General features: G+C 38.0%; 1 protein-coding gene across 5 annotated transcripts in view; it reads left to right on the top strand.

Moving 5' to 3' along the window:
* The window catches only part of ROCK2 (Rho associated coiled-coil containing protein kinase 2), a 135313-nt gene that overhangs the window by 62283 nt on the left and 52948 nt on the right, over positions 1-20082 (top strand). For all 5 annotated transcript variants that reach the window (XM_058682541.1, XM_058682542.1, XM_058682546.1 and 2 more), the window contains exon 4: positions 8439-8576. In XM_058682541.1, coding sequence (XP_058538524.1) covers positions 8439-8576 — 138 coding nt within the window. The remainder of the gene's footprint in view (positions 1-8438; positions 8577-20082) is intronic.

The raw sequence follows: 20082 nt of genomic DNA, 5'->3' as shown, positions 1-20082 counted from the left end.
GTGCCACAGCAACTATACTGTAGTATTTAGGAGCTAGAGTCAGACTGCTTACACTTGACTTCTGACTTGCTGACTAGCTGTCCGTGCAGACACTTAATCACTGCAGACACCGTGCAGTTACTTAATCACTCTCTGCCTCAGTTTCTTATCTGCTAAATGAAGATAACAGTAACATTTAAACCCCATAGCATTAGTGGAAGAAATAGATGTAATTAAATTTGGAACAGTTTCTTAGAATATAGTAAGTGCTTAGTAAATGTTAGCAGTTAATTGCCACACATGAAATGGTTCACGTATCCTTCCATCAATGAAGTATTTAATCAGGATCTGTTTTGCTTCAGGAGCTTTGCTAGCTTCTAAAGATGCGATAACATAGCCTCAATCTTTCTAAAAGTGGTACTTCTGTGGAAGAGATAGGAATTTTACTTTAAATAAGTGAAGTATTTTCAAATTATGATAAATACGATGAAGGAAAAGATCTGGATGTTATGAGAGAGAATAACGGAGGGATGTGCTTAATTCAGGTGGGGTTGTTAGGAAAGACCTCACTGTGAGAAAATGACATTTGAGTTAGCTGTAAAGAAGTTAGGCACATGAAGAAGAGGGACTGGGGTGGGAGTCAAAATACAGAGGGAATAGCATGTAAGAATGCCATGAGTCAAGAAAGTACAGGGGTGCCTGGGTGGCTCAGTCGGTTAAGTATCTGACTCTTGAGTTTGGCTCAAGTCGTGATCTCATGGTTCGTGAGTTCGAACCCTGCGTTGGGCTCTGAGCTGACAGTGTGGAACCTGCAGGTCAACTATTCAGACAAGGCACCTGCATTCATGGAGCTTTTATTTTGAGCTGGCCACTATTATAGTGTCAAAAAGAAATAGTGGCCTAGCTTCTCAAAGAGAGTTCTAAGTTAACCTTCTTAAATGTAATGCGTGTATCTTAGGAATTGCCTATTTATGATTCTTTATTGGGGAAATGTATAAAAAGTTTTCCTGTTCAATAGTGGAAATATGTTTAGCATTAAAAAAAAATCTTTTATGTTTATTTTCGAGAGAGAGAGAGAGCGTGAGTGGGGGAGGGACAGAGAGAGAGGGAGACACAGAATCCCAAGCAGGCTCCAGGCTCCTGGCTCCCAAGGTGTCAGCCCAGCGCCTGATGTGGCACTCGAACCCATGAATTGCGACCTCATGACCTGAGCTGAACTTGGCCGTTCAACCAACTGAGTGACCCAGGCGCCCTTAGCATTTTTGTTTTTGAAGTTGTATCTTATTTTGGAGTTTGGGGCCACATGTTTAGTTGGTTTTGTGATGTTGCCTACTCACTTTTCTTAAGAAAAGTATTCATTAAATTTTTCCTGTGGTTTTATTTAAAACTACACAACTAATATATGAATGCATTCTTGCTCTCAAAGGTCTAAATTGCTTAGAATTGGGTAGAATAAAATGTGAAAATCTCCTTTTATCATGTCTTCTCTTTATTTCATTTTCAGACATAAAATATAACTAGCCTGTTGGTATTCTTTTAGTGCTTTGATAGTTGGAAACATTGGGAACTGATACAAAACTAGGACCAAATTATTTTCAGTGGGTATTTATATTTTATTGTAATTGTTTTCATTCTAGAAAAGTTAAAACCTTTCCCTCTTGAGTTATAAGAATTGCATCAATGCCGATTATTCTTCCTTAAAAATAAAAATTCTTTTATTTATGTGACAAATACGTTTCTAGTAGAAGTGAGATAGCATTATGCTTTTTAAAATCACTGATTGTCCCACTACTGAGAGATAACTACTTTTATTACTTTGATGTATGGCTTTCTCACTTCTGTTTCTTCTAAAGATTTGTGTAATGTATGAGTGTCTTATATGTGTATTAAGGAGTCATATACGTGGTTTTTTAATGTAATATTAAATAATAACACACACTTTTATAGCAGTTACATTCCAGGCAGGCTTCTAAGCAACTGCTGTAGAGTAACCAGTCTTCCTTCAAAACACTCCTTCAGATAGATGTTGTTACTATCATGCCCATTTGGCAGAGAGGGAAATTCAGACAGGATGGATAACCTGCTAAAGTTCACATAACTACTAAGTGGCTGAACTGAGACTCGAACCTAGGTAGAGGACTCCAGAGTCTGTTTTCTTTGTCGGATGGTCGTAATCATTTTTCTGTGCCAGAAATAGAGACTTTGTGTAACCTTATTGGTTGCACGGTGTTTTCTCTTACTCAGTCTCTCACTAGTATTCTGCTCTCCTTTCTTGAAATACCACTTCTTCCGGTGTTCCTGGCTCTTCCGAAGTTTCCTTAGTGGTTCATTCTCCACCTGACTTGTAAATATCGTAGTTCCAAAGACGAGGCTCTTGTTTCTTTGATCTGCGTTCTCTCCTGAGGTGCGTTCATCCTATTCCTGTGACTTTAAATACAGTCCATATGATATCAAGGCTCAGATTCATAGCTGCTATTCAGAATTTTCTTGTTTGCTCTCCACTCCTATCCGTGGTGGCTTATTTGATGTCTCCGTTAAGACGTGTCACATGTAAGGGGCGCCTGGGTGGCTCCGTCGGTTGGGCCTCCGACTTCGGCTCAGGTCATGATCTCAGTCGTTCGTGGGCTCGAGCCCGCGTCGGGCTGTGCTGACAGCTCGGAGCCTGGAGCCTGCTTCGGATTCTGTGTCTCCCTCTTCTCTGGCCCGCCCCCTCTTGCTCTGTCTCTGTCTCTCAAAAATGAACGAACGTTAAAAAATAAAAATAAAAAAAGCTGTGTCACATCTGAAACATGTAAAATCAGAATGCTTGGTTCCCTAACTTTTCCGCAAAGTTGTCGCCCCCCTTAATTAATGGCTCCACTATTAATCCAGTTGCTCGAGCCAAAAACCGGAAGTCGTTGATTTCTCTTTTCTTCATTTTAAGAAATTTAACTTGTTAGTGAGTCCTACTCATAACGTTTCTCCAGCCTAATTTTGTTGGTTCACTGTCATCACTGTCATCCAAGACACCCTTTGATTTCTAGTCAGGTATGAGTATCTCCTTAGTATTTTCTTTCGTTTTCCACTGCTGTAATGATGTTTCCCCAGTGTACAGTTGATTTTTGGATTGGCAAGTGCCGAGGGAGAAACTATCAAGACCGTGCTTATTAAATCCGTGATTCATGCTGTTCAGGCTCAGCTGGACCCACATTACCATTTGACTGACTGTTTTTCCCCCATTCTTCATATTCTTGTATTTTCATGTATCACTCCTATCTTAACCCCCATTTTGGGTATGGGTATAGTAGAATCAGGGGCTTTTCTAACATGTTTTCTGTTTTCTTTCTGAGATACATAAAAGGCGGGAAATACAGATCTGATTTGCCTAATATAAACTGCTGTCAATTTGATCTTTTTAAAATGTATCTATTGTATCTCTCATTTGCGTTTCATGGCTCCCTTAACTACTAAATGAAGCATGAAGTCTTCATCCTGGCCTTCTTGGCCCTTTTTTTAAGATGTCACTAATTTTGTTTTTGAAGTCTTATTTTCCATTATGCTGTTCATCCTGGGCATGCTACTCATTTCAGAGCATGCTCCTTATTTTCTTGTCTCTTTCTTCAGTCATGTTTCACTGTCTTTCTCTGTGTTCATTGTGAAAGAAAACTTTTTCCTGTTCTCCTTCTTCCTACCCTTTATCTGAGTGTGATATTTCCCGTGCATCTTTTAATTCCATAAATTTATGTAATTTACCATATTATGCCTCGTGCTGTAGTTTATATGTTTGTTTCTTTGAATCCTTTTATGTGTTGTTTTGAGAGTAGGAATCGTATCTTTCAGATACTTTCGGCATTCCCATCTGGGGCTCATAGCCACTTACATGAAAATAGTTTGCCTATCATCTGGAGAGATTCTGTTTAGTCAAGTACACAGTTTAAGAAGAATGTGTGTAGAACAGCAAGGAAAAAGGGAGAGCCCTCACCATGTGGCCATTTGTCAGTTCGGCTGTAGACATTGGTAAGCAATATGTGTGTGCAGCCAGATCATATTTGTGATTGGATTTTTCTTGTCTTTTTATATCCTGTACAACACAGAACCTGAAACATAGAAAGTGTTTATTGAAGTGAATTAATTGTGATCTTTCATGATCCCTGGGCTGAGAGGCTTCCTGGGATCCAGTGTGCTTCAGGGATACAGATGATCAGTGACAGGACTCAAGGCAGATGTGAGATGAGGATCTTCTTTTTTTCCCTTCCCACTGGCTTGCTTTTAATTTAATTGGTTTAAACTAAGCTTTTAAAGTAGAATCAACCAGAAGGAAAGAGTATAAGGGAAATGATTTTCTAACACTTGTCATGTTAACTCAAATTTTTACTTCCTTTTTTGGAGTGAATTTGCTGGTTACAAGGTTATTTCTGAGTTGGCAAGAATTATCTCCTTCCCTCCATGTTTTTGTGATTCCTGTATTCCCTCATTCAGTCTTGGCTGCCACAGCCAGACCAGACAAAAGCATGAAGACGCTCTTTTTGCATTTTTAGTGGAAACCTTAGCAACACAAACTAACTGCTCCAGGTCTGTCAAACTGGATTGTCTTATTAAAATAATCTAGTGTAATTTTTGATACATAGATTTTTAAAGTTTATTATTTACTTTGAGGGAGAGAGAATCCCAGGCAAGCTTTGCACTGTCTGTACAGAGCCTGATGTGGGGCTTGAACCCATGTACTGCGAGATCATGACCTTCGCCAAAACCAAGAGTTGAACGCTTAACTGACTGAGCCACCCAGGAGCCCCAGTTGTAATTTTTTTATATTAAAAATCAGTTTGTGGGGCACCTGAGTGGCTCAGTCGGTGAAGCGACCGACTTCAGCTCAGGTCGTGATCTCGCGGTTCGTGAGTTCGAGCCCCACGTCGGGCTCTGTGCCGACAGCTCAGAGTCTGGAGCTGCTTCAGATTCTGCGTCTCCCTATCTCTCTACCCCTCCCTTGCTCGTGTTCTGTCTCTCTCTGTCTCTCAATAACAAATAAACGCTAAAAAAAAAAAAAAAAAAAAAAATCAATTTGAAAACCTCAAATGAGGCACTTTGTTAAGAATGACTTTTGAGGGACACCTGGGCGGCTCAGTCGGTTAAGCGTCTGACTTCGGCTCAGGTCACGATCTCACGGTTCGTGGGTCCGAGACCCATGTTGGGCTCTGTACTGACAGCCTGGAGCCTGCTTCAGATTCTGTGTCTCCCTCTCTCTTTCTACCTCTCCCCCACTCATGCTCTGTGTCTCAAAAATGAATACACATAAAACAAATTTTAAAAACAACAAAACAGAATGACTTTCGAGAGTTTTTGTCACGAATGTTCCGTGAGATCTAGGTCCGTTTCAGGATTTTCCAAACATGTCTTGTCTCTAGTACATTTAGGAACGTTTCATCTACCCAAAAGTTTTTTTTAAGAAGTACATATTTGCTGTAGAAGATACGAATAAGCAAATGTAAGAGTATAGAAGTCACCTAGAATTCTATCAGTTGAGATAAAACCAGTGTTCACTCTTTCACCTGTTTTAGTGTGTTTTCTATTATAGAGAGAGAGAACGGGGGGGAAGTGCGCGAGAGCGAGAATCATTTAGATAGTGCTTGTGTACTTGTGTACGTTTGAAATTAAAAATGGGGAATATGAGCATCATGTCTCTAACAAATAGGAACATTGGAATAAGAGCAACTTCTTTGTGTGTCAGTGAAGGTTCATCGTACACTGAACATGGTAGCGGTAGCTAACGCTCTCATAGAGCACATTCTGTGTGCTGCTGCGTATTTCCGTTCACAATCTCCTTTTGCCTTTGCAGCACTTCCGTGAGATCCTTACGTAGATGAAGTCGTTGAAACTTAGAGGGGTTAAGTAAGTTGGCCACGTAGCTCACAAATAGTTAGGATTTTGGCAAAGGTTTGTCGACGTCTAAATCCACGCTTTTAAGCAGGACCCTGTACGGTGCGGTAATGAATGGCTACTACATCTGACCGTTTACCCATCCATATTGAATAGAGAAGGACCAAAGGGGAGTGGACAGAGACGCTGAGGGAGATCATAATAGAATCTTTCAGAAAGAGACATCCTCAGAAGGAAGATCAGTGGAAAGCAGCTTTCCTAAAGTGACAGCGCTCTATTGTAGTTCGCTGTCATACTAGTGCTAATGAATTTTCAAAGTATGAGACAGCTGTTTGCCATGAATACAACTATTGCCTCTTAATGTCTGTTCTACAGATCGAGTTAAAGGCTACAAGCCGGTGGTTCCTGACTCTTGTGTTACGAGCCAGCGAAGTGTTCTACCACAGTAATTTAAATGAAACTCGGGCCTCACTAACTAGAGCATCTAAGCAAAATAGTTTTTATTTATTAAAAATTTTATAGCTTTCAGGGATAGCCTGGGTGGCTCAGTCGGTTGGGCGGCCGACTTCGGCTCAGGTCGCGATCTCGCGGTTTGCGAGTCTGAGCCCCGCACTGGGCTCTGCTGACAGCTCAGAGCCTGGAGCCTGCTTCGGATTCTCAGTTTCCCTCTTTCTCTGCCCCTCCCCCACTCGTGCCCTGTCTCTCTCTCTCTCCCTCTCTCAAAAGTAAACAAACACTTAAAATTGTTTTTAAAAATGTAAAGCTTTCATATAGAAATAGATATAATTTTGTTGAGTTTGCTGAATTGCATATTCAGCATTTTGCCAACCACCAGGCAGCCCCGCAAATGAAAGTTTACACTCTGACGAAAGGAGTTTATGAAGCAGACACGTAACTAGATTGTTGTAAGTGCTGTGGGAGCACAGAGAGGGAATAGTTTTCATAAAGAATCGGCGAAAGTAAAGTGAACAAGTCTGTTTCTCATCTTCAGAGAATTACACCTATGTCGTATAAATTTTTGTGTATTTGAATGAATGGTCTTTTGTTCCTGGTTTGTTTTGGTTCAGTATAAAACATTAAAAATATTTAACTATTTTCTATCAGCTGACAAAGAGGTTTTAGTTTCTGGTCATAGCTTTGCTTTACAAAATTTTTAAAACTCTTGTCACGGTACGAGTCCAGCATAAGTAATATCATGGTATAAAGTGATTGCGTGACCCTTAATGTGTAATGGATTGCTTTTTCTTTAAATTTTTTTTTTTTCAACATTTATTTATTTTTGGGACGGAGAGAGACAGAGCATGAACGGGGGAGGGGCAGAGAGAGAGGGAGACACAGAATCGGAAACAGGCTCCAGGCTCCGAGCCGTCGGCCCAGAGCCCAACGCGGGGCTCGAACTCATGGACGGCGAGATCGTGACCTGGCTGAAGTCAGACGCTTAACCGACTGCGCCACCCAGGCGCCCCTGGATTACTTTTTCTAATGAAGTTAGGAAGCATTCAAAATCTGATTTGTTCTTAGAATAAATGAAGATTTGAAGAGTGACATAAATATAGAAGGAGTACCTTAGCAATCTCTTTCTAATAATCTTTTATTTTATTTTTTAAATGTTAATTTGCCTATTTTTGAGAGACAGCGAGTGTGGGAGGGTCAGAGAGAGAGAGAGAGAGGGAGAGAGAGAATCCCAAGCAGGCTCCACACTGTCAGCTCAGAGCCCAACATGTGGGGCTCGATCCCACCAAATGCGGGATCATGACCTGAGCCCAGATCAAGAGTTGGACGCTTAACCGATTAAGCCACCCAGGTTGCCCACGCTCCTCTAATAATATCGTAAACATTTTTTTTTAAAGCAACATTTAACAGCGTTGTTGGAATTTGCTTTGAGATAGTTTGCTAATCTGATACAAATCAATTAAAAATCTGGTCTATCTGCTGTGGGAGGGATTTCTGGTTTTCAGACGAGGATCCTTTGTGCCCTAATCCCCTGCCCACCGCCCATGTTTTCATATTGCTTTCACATGTGTTTATTTTCAGCATTCTATAAATGTCCTAACACTCTCAAAAAGAAGGAATTGTGTTTCCAGTTTAGTAATTTAATATAGAAGATAGATATAATGGGTGGCCCTCATCGTAAATTTGACCCTTTGCGTATAGGATTCTTTTTATGTAAAATTAAAATATGTCAAGATTCTTCAAATTTTAAAATATTTTAAAATGAGAAGTGATGTAACTTAATACAAAAACCTTTGTAGTCGTGACTTTTGATTAAGCAGTGTTCATCCTGGGGTGAATTTCTTTATATCCACAGTGATATTTTGTTCACTTATTATATCGAATATTGAGAGGGGATGTTAAAATTTCCAACCTAAGTTATGGATTTTTCTGTTTCTTTCTTTAGTTCCGTCAGTTTTTGGTTCCTGAATTTTAAAGCTTATTTATTAGATGCATACATATTTAGAATTTTTATGCCTCTCTGGTGAATTATACTCCTTTTATCTGAATTATTCCCCATTTTTTTCTTTGAAAGTCTTTAATAATAGAATAATAGTATGATCTGTTCACCTTTCTCTCATAAAATTATTTTTGTGTTTTTAAAAAATCTATAGGTTCGTCATAAGGCATCACAGAAGGTTTATGCTATGAAGCTTCTTAGTAAGTTTGAAATGATAAAAAGATCAGATTCTGCTTTTTTCTGGGAAGAGAGAGATATTATGGCCTTTGCCAACAGTCCCTGGGTGGTTCAGGTAAGCCTACAAACTTTCCTAAGTTTATTTCCTTTTTTTGTAAGTGCTTATTATCCAGGAGATGTGATTTTGTATGTTGAAAGTCCTGTATCTCATTCCTATAGTAACAGTGCTGTCATTTTTAATAAGATCTGATTCGATATGCTTGTTTAATGTTCCTAAATAGTATGTCATATAGACATGACATGTAATTCTTAAATTGGTGTGTGAAATCAAGTATTATTTGCAACTTTTTAGAAATTCCTTTATGAACAATTAGATCGGTTACCAGTGTGCCGTTATTCCCTGCCTACACTTTCTCACGATTTACATAATAGGAACAAGAACCAGCCTGTCTCAAAAAAACCCCAAAACTTCCTACAATAAAAATCTTGAAAATCCTCCCAGAGTCCTTTATATATTACCTACTGTGTACGACAGACAGCATTGTGCTTCCTGAGTCAGCCTCTTGTTTGTGAAGTGAGGAATTTATAATTGTATTTTGCCTCCTTTTCAATTTTATCCCTTATTAGCTTTGCTTCTCTAAAGATGTTTTTATATTAATATCTAATTCTGCAACCATTTGGAACGAGTATCACGAGTAAGATTAGGTATGTACGAATGCATGTTCAGAATGCTTGCTAAATGATTTGGGAGTTTGATACCTTGCTTGTGCAAGGCAATTTGCGGGTAAAAAATTTTGCCACATGAATGACGATGTCATTTAAAAGCTCATTACTGTTGCTTTTTTAACGGTGTTGAGCTTCAGTGCTTTCTCTCCACTTAATTTCTGTTATTGTAGCTAGTGAATAGAAATTCTTATATGTGTACCTAAAACTAACATTTTTGTAGCAAATCGTATATCATAATAATTTACTTAAGGAATGATGGTAATAAATTATTCCACTGTTAGCTTTAAATTGCTTTCATAGTAACAGAATCATTGCCGTTTCTGGTTCTGATCTTTAATTTTGCTAAGCGGACCCTTATAAAATGTTCATTGAGATAAAGAGTTAGTGGGTCTGTGGACGCCAGTCAGTAGTGAAACATTGTACAATTGAAAAAGTAACATAAGTCTGGCTTTCATTTGTTTATCTCTACGATGAAGGATATTCCATGCACCATTATATGTTTGAAATGTGTGATTTTGTGTGAAAACTTGTAACAATGACTGACTTATTTCTGTTTATTGATTTAATTTTATTATTCAGTGATTTTCAATATATTTACAGAGTTTTAGTACATTTATAGAACATTTTTGTATCTCAGAAAGAAACCCTGAAACAATTGGCAGTTTTTCCCCAATCCACCCTGACTCTTAACTCCTGGCAACCACTAATCTGCTTTCTAGGTCTGTGATTTGCCTATTTTGGGTGTTTCGTATAAATGAGATTATACAGTATGTGGTCTTTTGTGATATCTTCTTTCACTTAGCATAATGTTTTTTTTTTATTTTTTTTTTATTTTTTTTTTTATTTTTTTTTTTTATTTATTTTTGGGACAGAGAGAGACAGAGCATGAACGGGGGAGGGGCAGAGAGAGAGGGAGACACAGAGTCGGAAACAGGCTCCAGGCTCCGAGCCATCAGCCCAGAGCCCGACGCGGGGCTCGAACTCACGGACCGCGAGATCGTGACCTGGCTGAAGTCAGACGCTTAACCGACTGCGCCACCCAGGCGCCCCTCACTTAGCATAATGTTTTTAATGTTCATTCGTGAATAGCATGTGTCAGCCCTCCGTTTCTTTTTATGGCTGAATAATCATCAGTTGTGTGGATATCCCACATTTTATTCACTCATCAGTTAATGGACGCTTTGGTTGTTTTTACTTTTTGTCTGTTGTGAATAGTGCTGTTACGAGCTCTTTCATGTGGATTTTGGTACATATGTTCACACATTTCTGTTAGGAACCCACCTTGCAGTAAAATGAATGGGTCATAGCATATACTGTAATTGATTTTAGCAGATTATTTCCCACATCTCAGTGCTTATTTTTTCATGACTATTCAATATTTAATTGTATGAAGGTCCCCGTACTTTGTTACTATACTCTTGTTGGAAAGGGCTTTAAGAATTTTTCTTATATAAATTATGATACACCGTATATTTTTGGCCCATCTCTATTTCTTAATATATATTCTTAGTGTGATTTGAATTTAATAGAGGAATATTGGCGTATTGTAAAAAACTTACTCCTTTGCTGATATAGAAGACTTTTTAATGCCATCTCTTATGTACAGTTTACTGTGTTCTTTGCCTGTTTTTCTAATGTCCATATGTTTATGGTGAACACTTCCTTATTTTTCTTTATAGTTTTATACAGCTAAGTAGGTGTGTACCCTTAAATACTTCAGTTTACTTTTAGCTTTTTGAAATTTAAGTTTAGGTATCTCTTTTAAAGTTTCTCAATCTAGGGCTTCCCTCCTCTTCTTTTGTCTCATCAGTTTATTTGTGGAAGAAACCTGGATTTTGCTGCTTTTGTCTTTGTGTAGTTTAACTTTGTAAGTTGGTAATTGGATATAGAGGATCAGAATCAGGTATGATTTTGGAGAGGGTGGCAGGGCAACTTCATGGGTAGTGGTTTTTTTTTTTTTCTGTTAGGCTAATGTCTGGTCTCTCTCTGTTATTTCACCAGCTACATGTGCTTAATGCCTAGGTCCGTTAATTTATTAAGGATTTCAGAATGGTGATGCTCCAATTCAGTGATGCCTTTTTTTTACCCTCCTAGTCGTTCTTTTTTTACTATATTGACTGGAATAGTTCTATAAAGAAAAATATTCCCCCGTTTACTATTTGCTTACCTAGTAGTATAATTTCTGGGTAGAGAAGGACAGGAAGGACAGGATAAATCCTTTATTTTTTTCCTTACATTTACCAGTTTTCAAAATAAAGGATTAGTTTCCTTTTATTCTCTAAAGGTGAACAATTTTGGGGGTGATGTATCAGTTTGAACTCAGTCTTAAAACCTGTTTGATGTTTCAGTCCTTTGAATATCTTATTGATGCTCAAAGTTTGACACCTTTGGCAAATGATATCCTGTTCAGGTTGGTTCCTGAGTCCTTTTCCATCCCTTTCCATCCCTTTCCATCCCTTTCCATCCCTTTCCATCCCTTTCCATCTCTTCCCTTCCCCTTCCATCCCTTTCCATCTCTTCCCTTCCCCTTCCCCTTCCCCTTCCCCTTCCCCTTCCCCTTCCCCTTCCCCCCTCCCCTCCCCTCCCCTCCTCTCCTCTTCCCTCCCCCCCCTCCCCTCCCCTCCCCTCTTTTTTCCTTTCCTTTCTTTTCTTTATTAAAAAAAAATTCTTTTTTAGTGTTTATTTTTGAGAGAGATACAGAGATAGAGCACAAGTCGGGAAGGGCAGAGAGAGAGGGAGACAAAGAATCCAAAGTAGGCTCCAGCCTCTGAGCTGTCCAGCATAGACCGCAATGTGGGGCTCAGACTGAAGAACCGCAAAATCATGACCTGAGCTCAAGTTAGACGTGAACCGACTGAGCCACCCAGATACCCCAGTTCCTGAGTCCTTTTGCTGTAAACTTAGCCGTCTTTGATAGCTTGCTATCTGATATTGTGGGAAGTTCCAGACCAATCTTGTACATTTTCTGTCCTTGATGTGGAATTAATCATGCTTATACCTCCATCTTTTAATACATGGATGAACATTTCTTTAGACTCGATCCCTGGCATTGGATTTGCTAGGTCATATGGTGTGCACATTTGACACTTTGATAGATGGTGCCAAATTACTGTGTAAAAAAAGGTTTGTATGAGTTTATATTACTCTAATTATTTAACATTTTTATTTCACTGCGTTTTAGCCAATACTGGAAATTGTAGTTATTTAAAATTTGTAGTAGTCATATCCTCAAGAAAAAAAGATGTTATTGTGTTAAGCTGCATTTCCTTGGTTAATTATGAGGTTCAAGATATTCCATATACTTGTTAGTAATTTGTATTCCTTTATCGCTTATCCCATTTTTCTGTGTCGTTTCGCTGTTTTAAAATCGATTTATGGGGTGCCTGGGTGGCTCAGTTGGTTAAGTGTTAAGCACCTGACTTTGTCTCAGGTCATGATCTCGTGGTTCATGGGTTCGAGCCCCGTGTTGAGCTCTGTGCTGACAGCTCGGAGCCTGGAGCCTGCTTCGGATTCTGTCTTCTCTCTCTCTGCCCTTCCCCCACTCATACTCTGTCTCTGTCTCTCTCAAAAATAAAATAAAAAAACCGTTAAAAAAAAAAATAAAAGTGATTTATTAGAATGGTAATGGACCCTATATAATGATTCTTTGTTACATATGTTGGAAATATATTCTCTTGGACTATTACTTGTCTGTTGCTTATTGAATCTTTAAACATAAATGTAGTCACATCTATGCATTCTGTATTTTGATTTTTGCTGGGGAATACCTTCCCCATCCTTAATTTATAAAAATATTCCTTTATACTTTCTTTAAATTTTTATATTTGATTTTATTAAAAAATTTATTTTTACTGTTTATTTATTTTTGAGAGGGAGAGATAAAGAGTACAAGTGGGAGAAGGGCAGAGAGAGAGGGGGACCCAGAGTCTGAAGCAGGCTCCAGGCTCTGAGCTGTCAGCAGAGAGCCCAGCGCGAGGCTCGGACCCACCAACTGTGAGATCGTGACCTGAGCTGAAGTCGGAAGCTTAACCAGCTGAGCCACCCAGATGCCCCTAACTTTTTATATTTTAATTTTGAGAGGAGTGGGAGTCTATTTCTGAGTCACCGGGAATTTATTTTTTTATATGTGTGAGATTTTCACAAATGGGCAGCCACGCCCAATACCATTTGTAGAAATGCCTTTTTTCCCATGAAATAAATGAAATGTCCTTTATATCATTGACTAAATTACCATATACACATGAATTTCTTTTGACTCTGTTCTGTTATTTTGGTTTGTTATTTGTTCCTGCACTAAAATCACATTGTTGTATCTGGTAGGGCACGTCTTCTCATTGATTTCCTTTTAAAATATTTTTGTGGCAGTTCTTAATCATTTTTTTCTATGAAGTTAGAATTAGCCTTTCATTCTGTTAAAAAAATGCACTACAGTTATTTCTTGCATTGCTTTAATTGATAGATATTTTTGGTTCTTTGGATTATTTTGGAATATTGAGCCCTCCCATAACAGGATAGTATATCTCTCTGTATACAGTTTGGTTTTCAGTAAACTGTTTGCCATCAGATATGTTCAGAAGAAACTCAGGCATAAGAAAATTGGTTTTTAAAAATGTAGACGTTATAAAGTGCCAAAAAAATAACATTGGTTCAGTCTTTTAGTATAGTGTTGAATTAGTAGAAATTTTTATCCTTATCTTTTTTATTATTTTAAACTTAATGATTAAGTCTGGTGTTTGTTGAAGCTTTCTGAGTAAGCTAGTAAAGGATTTGGTCTATTTGTGCTTAGCTTACCAAGTACTTTTTAATCAGGAATAATGTTGAAGTATTTAAAAATGTTTTCTTTAGCTGCTTTCAAGATGTTTTTTTTTGTTTAATCTGTTACTGTAGTACACTAAATTTTTTTCAAGGTAGTATAAAATGTAAAGAAAATGCCACTTGCTATAATTTTGTATTCTGAATAGAGTACTGAATTTGATTTACTAATATTTTAAGGAATTGTTTGTCTGTGTATGTATAAGTGACATTTGACCTTTGATTTAATTCAGAGTTTTTTTTTTTAATGCGTGATGGGCATTGAGGAGGGCAGGATGAGCACTGGTTGTTGTATGTAAGCCAATTTGACAATAGATTATATTCATAGAAATAAAAAAAACCACATGGGCTTTCTTGATTGGTTTTCGTATCATGGTGAGACTACCCTAATAAACAGTTGAGAAGCATACCACTTTTTTCTGAGCTTTGGTACAGTTTATATAAAATAGAAACTCTTCATTCCCTGAGGCTGAATTGAACTTACTTGCAAATCTTTTTTTTTTTTTTTTTTTAATGTTTATTTTTGAGTGGTGGGGGAGGGGCAGGGAGAGAGGGAGACACGGAATCTGAAGCAGGCTCCAGGCTCTGAGCTGTCAGCACAGAGCCTGATGTGGGGCTTGAACTCACTGACTGCGAGATCATGACCTGAGCTGAAGTTGGACACTTAATGGACTGAGCCAACCCAGGTGCCCCTTGCTTGCAAATCTTTAAGCAAAAATTTTCAGTGTATTTAATGACAAATATTTTAGCTTTTAAAATTTATTATGATAAATTTCAAATGTACCCCAAAGTAGAAAGAAGGTATATTGAATCCCTGTGTACTTACTGTTCAGTCAGCCTCAACAGTTACCAACCATGGCCAGTCTTACCATGGTTCAGTCACACCAGAAATTGGCAATTTTTTTTTTTTTTGTAAAGGGGCAGTTAGTACATATTTTAAACTTTGTGGCCCAAGATGGCCACAAATCAAAGATTTTATGTTGATAGTTTATATAATGAGAAAACACATTTCTACACATTGTTGATGAAATTCAAAATGTGATAAAAAGTACAATTTTTTAAAATACAAGTCTGTTAACTGTTTCAGATTCTGTGTCTCCCTCTCTCTCTGCCCCCCCCGTTCATGCTCTGTCTCTCTCTGTCCCAAAAATAAATAAAAAACGTTGAAAAAAAAATTTTTTTTAATTTTTTTTTTTTTTAACGTTTATTTATTTTTGAGACAGAGAGAGACAGAGCATGAATGGGGGAGGGGCAGAGAGAGAGGGAGACACAGAATCCAAAACAGGCTCCGGGCTCCGAGCTGTCAGCACAGGGGCCCGATGCGGGGCTCGAACTCACGGACCGCGAGATCGTGACCTGAGCCGAAGTCGGCGCTCAACCGACTGAGCCACCCAGGCGCCCCGAAAAAAAATTAAAAAAAAAAAAAAAAAAAAAAAATACAAGTCTGTTAAGGAGAAGAGTGAATTTATTTTCTGGGTCAATAACATTTTGTTGAATTGGGGTTCACAGTCAGTGTTTGTAGATGTTCTATTAATGCTAATGTGTAATAAGATCTTTTACATATTTTATTAGAAAATACCTTTTCACACAGGTAGGTACTGCCAGATACTATTATCCAACAGCATATGGTTTATTTTTTATTTATTAATAGGATTTACTTTTAAAAAGTTTTACATTTATAGAAAAACTTGAGATGGTAGAGAGCTCTCATAGTACCACCACCCTCCCACCCCGTAATGTTTCCTCTATTAACATCATAGTTTTGTACATTTGTTACAAATAATGAACCAGTATTGATACATTATATTAACTGAAGTCCATAATTGATTCAGATTTTCTTCATTTTTACCTGTGCTCTTTTTCTGTTCCAGGATCCCGTCCAAGATAGTACGTTACTACATTTAGTTATCGTATCTTCTTAGGCTCCTCTTGGCTATGGGAATTTCTCAGACTTCCTTGTTTTTGATGACCTTTACAACTTTAAGGATTACTTATCAGTTAATACCGTAGGATATGTGTATAGTCTTCTATTAGAATTCGATGTTTTTCTCATTATTTAGATTCAGGTTATGAGTTTTTAGGGAAAGACTACAGAGGTAAAGTGCCATTTTCGTCACTTGTTACGAGTATGTACCAATACCTTATTTATGACTTGATGTTGACCTCGAGCAGAGGATTCTGATTGAGCATATTTATCACTTGGAAGATGTTTATAGAATTCTGCTGAATTCTTATCTTGATATTTGCATTGTAGCAATGTCATCACACTGCAGGTTAGTTACTTCCAACTGCAGATTGGGTAGAAGCTTCTCAGTTACAGAGTTTAAATGGATTTTGAAACATGAAACAGCAAAAAGAAAAAAAAATTCTGCTGGAACTGCGAGACTGTAGTTTGAGCTCAGAAAATACATCCCTTGCAAATTTGTGCACTTGAGTGGAGAGCTCACTTCTTGTTTTGATTTTGACAGCAATGGGAAGTATAAAAAGGGGCTTGGTGTTAGCTGTCATCAAAAGTTTAAGTTTTGTAGATAAGCCCTATTTTACCTTGTCATTTTAGGTTGTATTCATTACGAGACATTATTAAGGCTGCAGCTAAGGCTAATTTCCATGCTATTGAGTGTTCAGTAATAGTAGTTGAGGATGGTCTTGATGAGAAAAATTTCAGTTTCAGCTCTAAGCTCAGATCATTGCAGTAAAACTTTGCCAGTGCTAAGCCGCTGATTGAACTGCTGTATGGAAAGTGAGTCAGGATACACGTCTTCTATTTCTGACAAAAACAGATGACGATGGTTAAGTCCACAAAGAGCAAAGAACCATTAATAGCGTTCATTTATGACATGAGGTTCAAGTGTATTTTCCACTGAGTTCTTATATAAGGTCAGTATTACAGAGACTGCCTCCAGACTTAAATGTCATACATTTTCACAAGCCTTGTAAATTGGTCCAGTGAAAACCTTTTCTGCTCCACATATATTTTTACCACCATCTTTTGTTAACACACCTACTTCAGTTTGTACTGAATTAGTGGTTTCTCAGCTCCTTCGAAAATATTTTCGCCTGTAGTTGACCTATGCAGACTGTTTACAGAGGCTAATTCTCTACTTCATATTTGGCACTTACCCTCCAGTAAATGGTAATAACTGCATAGTATCAGCAACATCGGTTGACTCACCAAGAGCTGAGAAAAACCACTCAAAATCCTTTACCTTGTTTTTTGATTGACTACTGATATTGCCCCCAGTGTCCTCAACTCCTCGAGCGACTGTTGTTGAAAGACTGATAGCCTCGAGTTGATTTCCGCTGGACACATTTCTCTTGCTGATGCAATGGAACACAACCTAATTAATTCGCTATTGGTAAATGGCTTTTCTTGCTTGCCTGATAAGCCATCTGGAAGCATTCTTTGGTTTTGGTCTTACATATGTTTACAAAATTTTAACATTTTTCCATAGCTAATTTTAATCTTTTAACTTTGAAGTACTAAAAAATTACAAGAATTCTTGAAAGACTTTTTGCTCTCCTACCCAATCTTTTCTCCCTTTCTTCTGAGAGAGCGCTTGCTGTCCTAAAACTCGGATGTTTTTTCGGTACTCAATCCCTCCTTTCCTTCTTCCCAACTAGATCTTTTATCATCCTTTTTATTTTTCTCATGTGATTTTTGACTAATTCAGGTTTTTATTTACCTCTTGTCCGTTTATATTTTCTGTGACGGTATCCGTCTTCTTTTCCACTTTTGTATTGAATAGAGTATATGTACATTTTTTAGTCTTAACGTGTTTTTTTTGTTTTATTTACAAAATAACACCCTTACTTTGTTTTTTTTTTTTTTTTGTAATTATTTACTGCTTTAAAAAAATTCCATAGCTCCAGTTTTCTTTAGATGTATATTGTTCTTTGCTAGTTTCTTTATCTGCCTAATTTTTATTGTCCTTACTTTACGGTGCAGAGACCTGTGTGATTATTGGATAGTGAAAGGATAAGGAGAAATACCTATAAATGCATTTGAAGTTATAAATTTCCTTTTGAGTCCTGCTTTAATTTTGTCATACTTTAAAATATTTTTCTTTCTCTTAAAAATTTTTTTCTTCATGTTTATTTTTGGGAGAAAGAGCACAAGCAGGGGGAGGGAGGGAGACATAGAATCTGAAGCAGGCTCCAGGCTCCGAGCTGTCAGAACAGAGCCTGATGTGGGATTCGAACCCAGGAACTGTGAGCCAAAGTTGTATGCTTAACTGGCTAAACCACCCAGGTGCCCCATGTCATACTTCAAAAAAAAAAAAAAAAAGATTTTATTTGTGACATACACCGAGAAATATATAAAACAGACACCGAGAAATATATAAAACAAACAACAGGATTTATCACAAAGCAACACCCAAGTATTTACTACTCAGGTCAAAAAATAAACATTGCCAGACTTCCAGAAGTTCTCTTGCACTCTTTCCTAATCACTACCTCCGTGTGTTCCCCCGAAAATAACCACTCTTCTGACTTTATTAGTAATCATTTCCTTGCTTTTCCTTCTCGTGTATCACCTAAACAAGCACCCATGATCTTTAGTTTTCCTGTTTTTTGAACTTCATATAAGTGAAATCGCTGAATATCTCTTTTGTATCTAGCTTTTTTGTTCAGCATTATGTTGGCAAGAGTTATCTAATCTAGATTGCTACAGTTTATTAATTTCATTGCCGTGTTTTATTCCATTGCATGTATATATCATAATTTATTGGTATATTTCAAAATTTTATTTGTTACAAGTAGTGTAAATGTTTCTTCTTTTTAATTTCTTTTTTTTAATCTTTATTTATTTTTGAGAGAGAGACAGAGTGTGAGCAGGGGAGGAGCTGAGGGGAGGGAGACACGGAATCAGAAGCAGGCTCCAGGCTCTGAGCTGTCAGCACAGAGCCCGACGCGGGGCCTGAACTCACGAACCGTGAGATCATGACCTGACCCGAAGTCGGACGCTTAACCAACTGAGCCACCCAGGTGCCCTGTAAATGTTCTTGTACTTAATTCTGCTGCGTTTATTCCTAGGAGTGGCATTTTGGGGTACCTGTAGTCTATCTTAGTAGGTGGTAATAGCTTTTTTTTTCAATGTGGTCATAGAGGTTTAGTTTCTAAGTTCCCCTTGTCCTTGCCAGCACTTGGTATTGTCACTTTTAAAAGTTGATCATTTTTGTGCTTGTGAAGCGGTGTTTGTTTCACAGTGATTTAAATTTACCTTTCTTTAATGAAATTTCATGCCTTTTCGTCTTTGAATATCTTCTTATGTGAGTATCTTCTTATGCGTGCTTAAGTCTCCTCATTTTCCCATTACGTTGTTTGTTTCTTTGAAATGATTGATTTCTAGGAATTCTTTTTCTTTACTTTGAGCATGAGTTATTGCTTCGGTTCTAGTTTTTCCCTATTTATGGAAACCTTTTCTGTTTGCGTTGCTTGCTTCTGGGGGGGTGGGGTGGGACGTGGGTGGAATATACAGATAACTTTTCTTCTGAATTTGTGATTCCTGTCTCTCTGGGGGGGTCAGTAGCAACCTAGCTAGGTGTAATATCTCTGGTCCCACTGCCACTGCTCTAGTCTAGGTGCTGGTAGCACCTGCCATATGCTGCTTAGGAGCAAATCGTGGAGAATAGGAGAGGAGAAGGCCCTGTTTTATTAACTGTGGCTACCAGGGACTCGCTCTTTTCCAGTGGTGTGGTGCTTACTCCCTCTTCTTCTGTCCATCGAATGTGGTATCTCAAAGGTTTTTCTCAACTGCCTCTATCTCCTCAGCTTTCTTCTCTGTGAATTAGGTGCAGTAACTTGTTTTGTTTTCGGAAAGCTGTTTTTTTAATTATGAATTCTTTGGGTTTTTTTTTTTTTTTTTTTTTTTTACCTTTTATGTTCCTCATTTTTACTGTTTCTCTTTTAAAAATATTTCTTTTCTTTTTTTTAATGTTTGTTTATTTTTGCGAGAGAGAGCATGAGCAAGGGAGGGACAGAGAGAGAGAGAGAGAGAGAGTGAGAGTGAGTCTGAGGCAGGCTCCAGGCTCTGCGTCAGCACAGAGCTTGATGCAGGGCCCGAACTCATGGATTGCAAGATC

The sequence above is a fragment of the Neofelis nebulosa genome, chromosome 9 (genome assembly GCF_028018385.1).
Source record: "Neofelis nebulosa isolate mNeoNeb1 chromosome 9, mNeoNeb1.pri, whole genome shotgun sequence".
NCBI classification, from domain to species: domain Eukaryota; kingdom Metazoa; phylum Chordata; class Mammalia; order Carnivora; family Felidae; genus Neofelis; species Neofelis nebulosa.
This window is presented reverse-complemented; position numbering and strand designations above follow the sequence as displayed.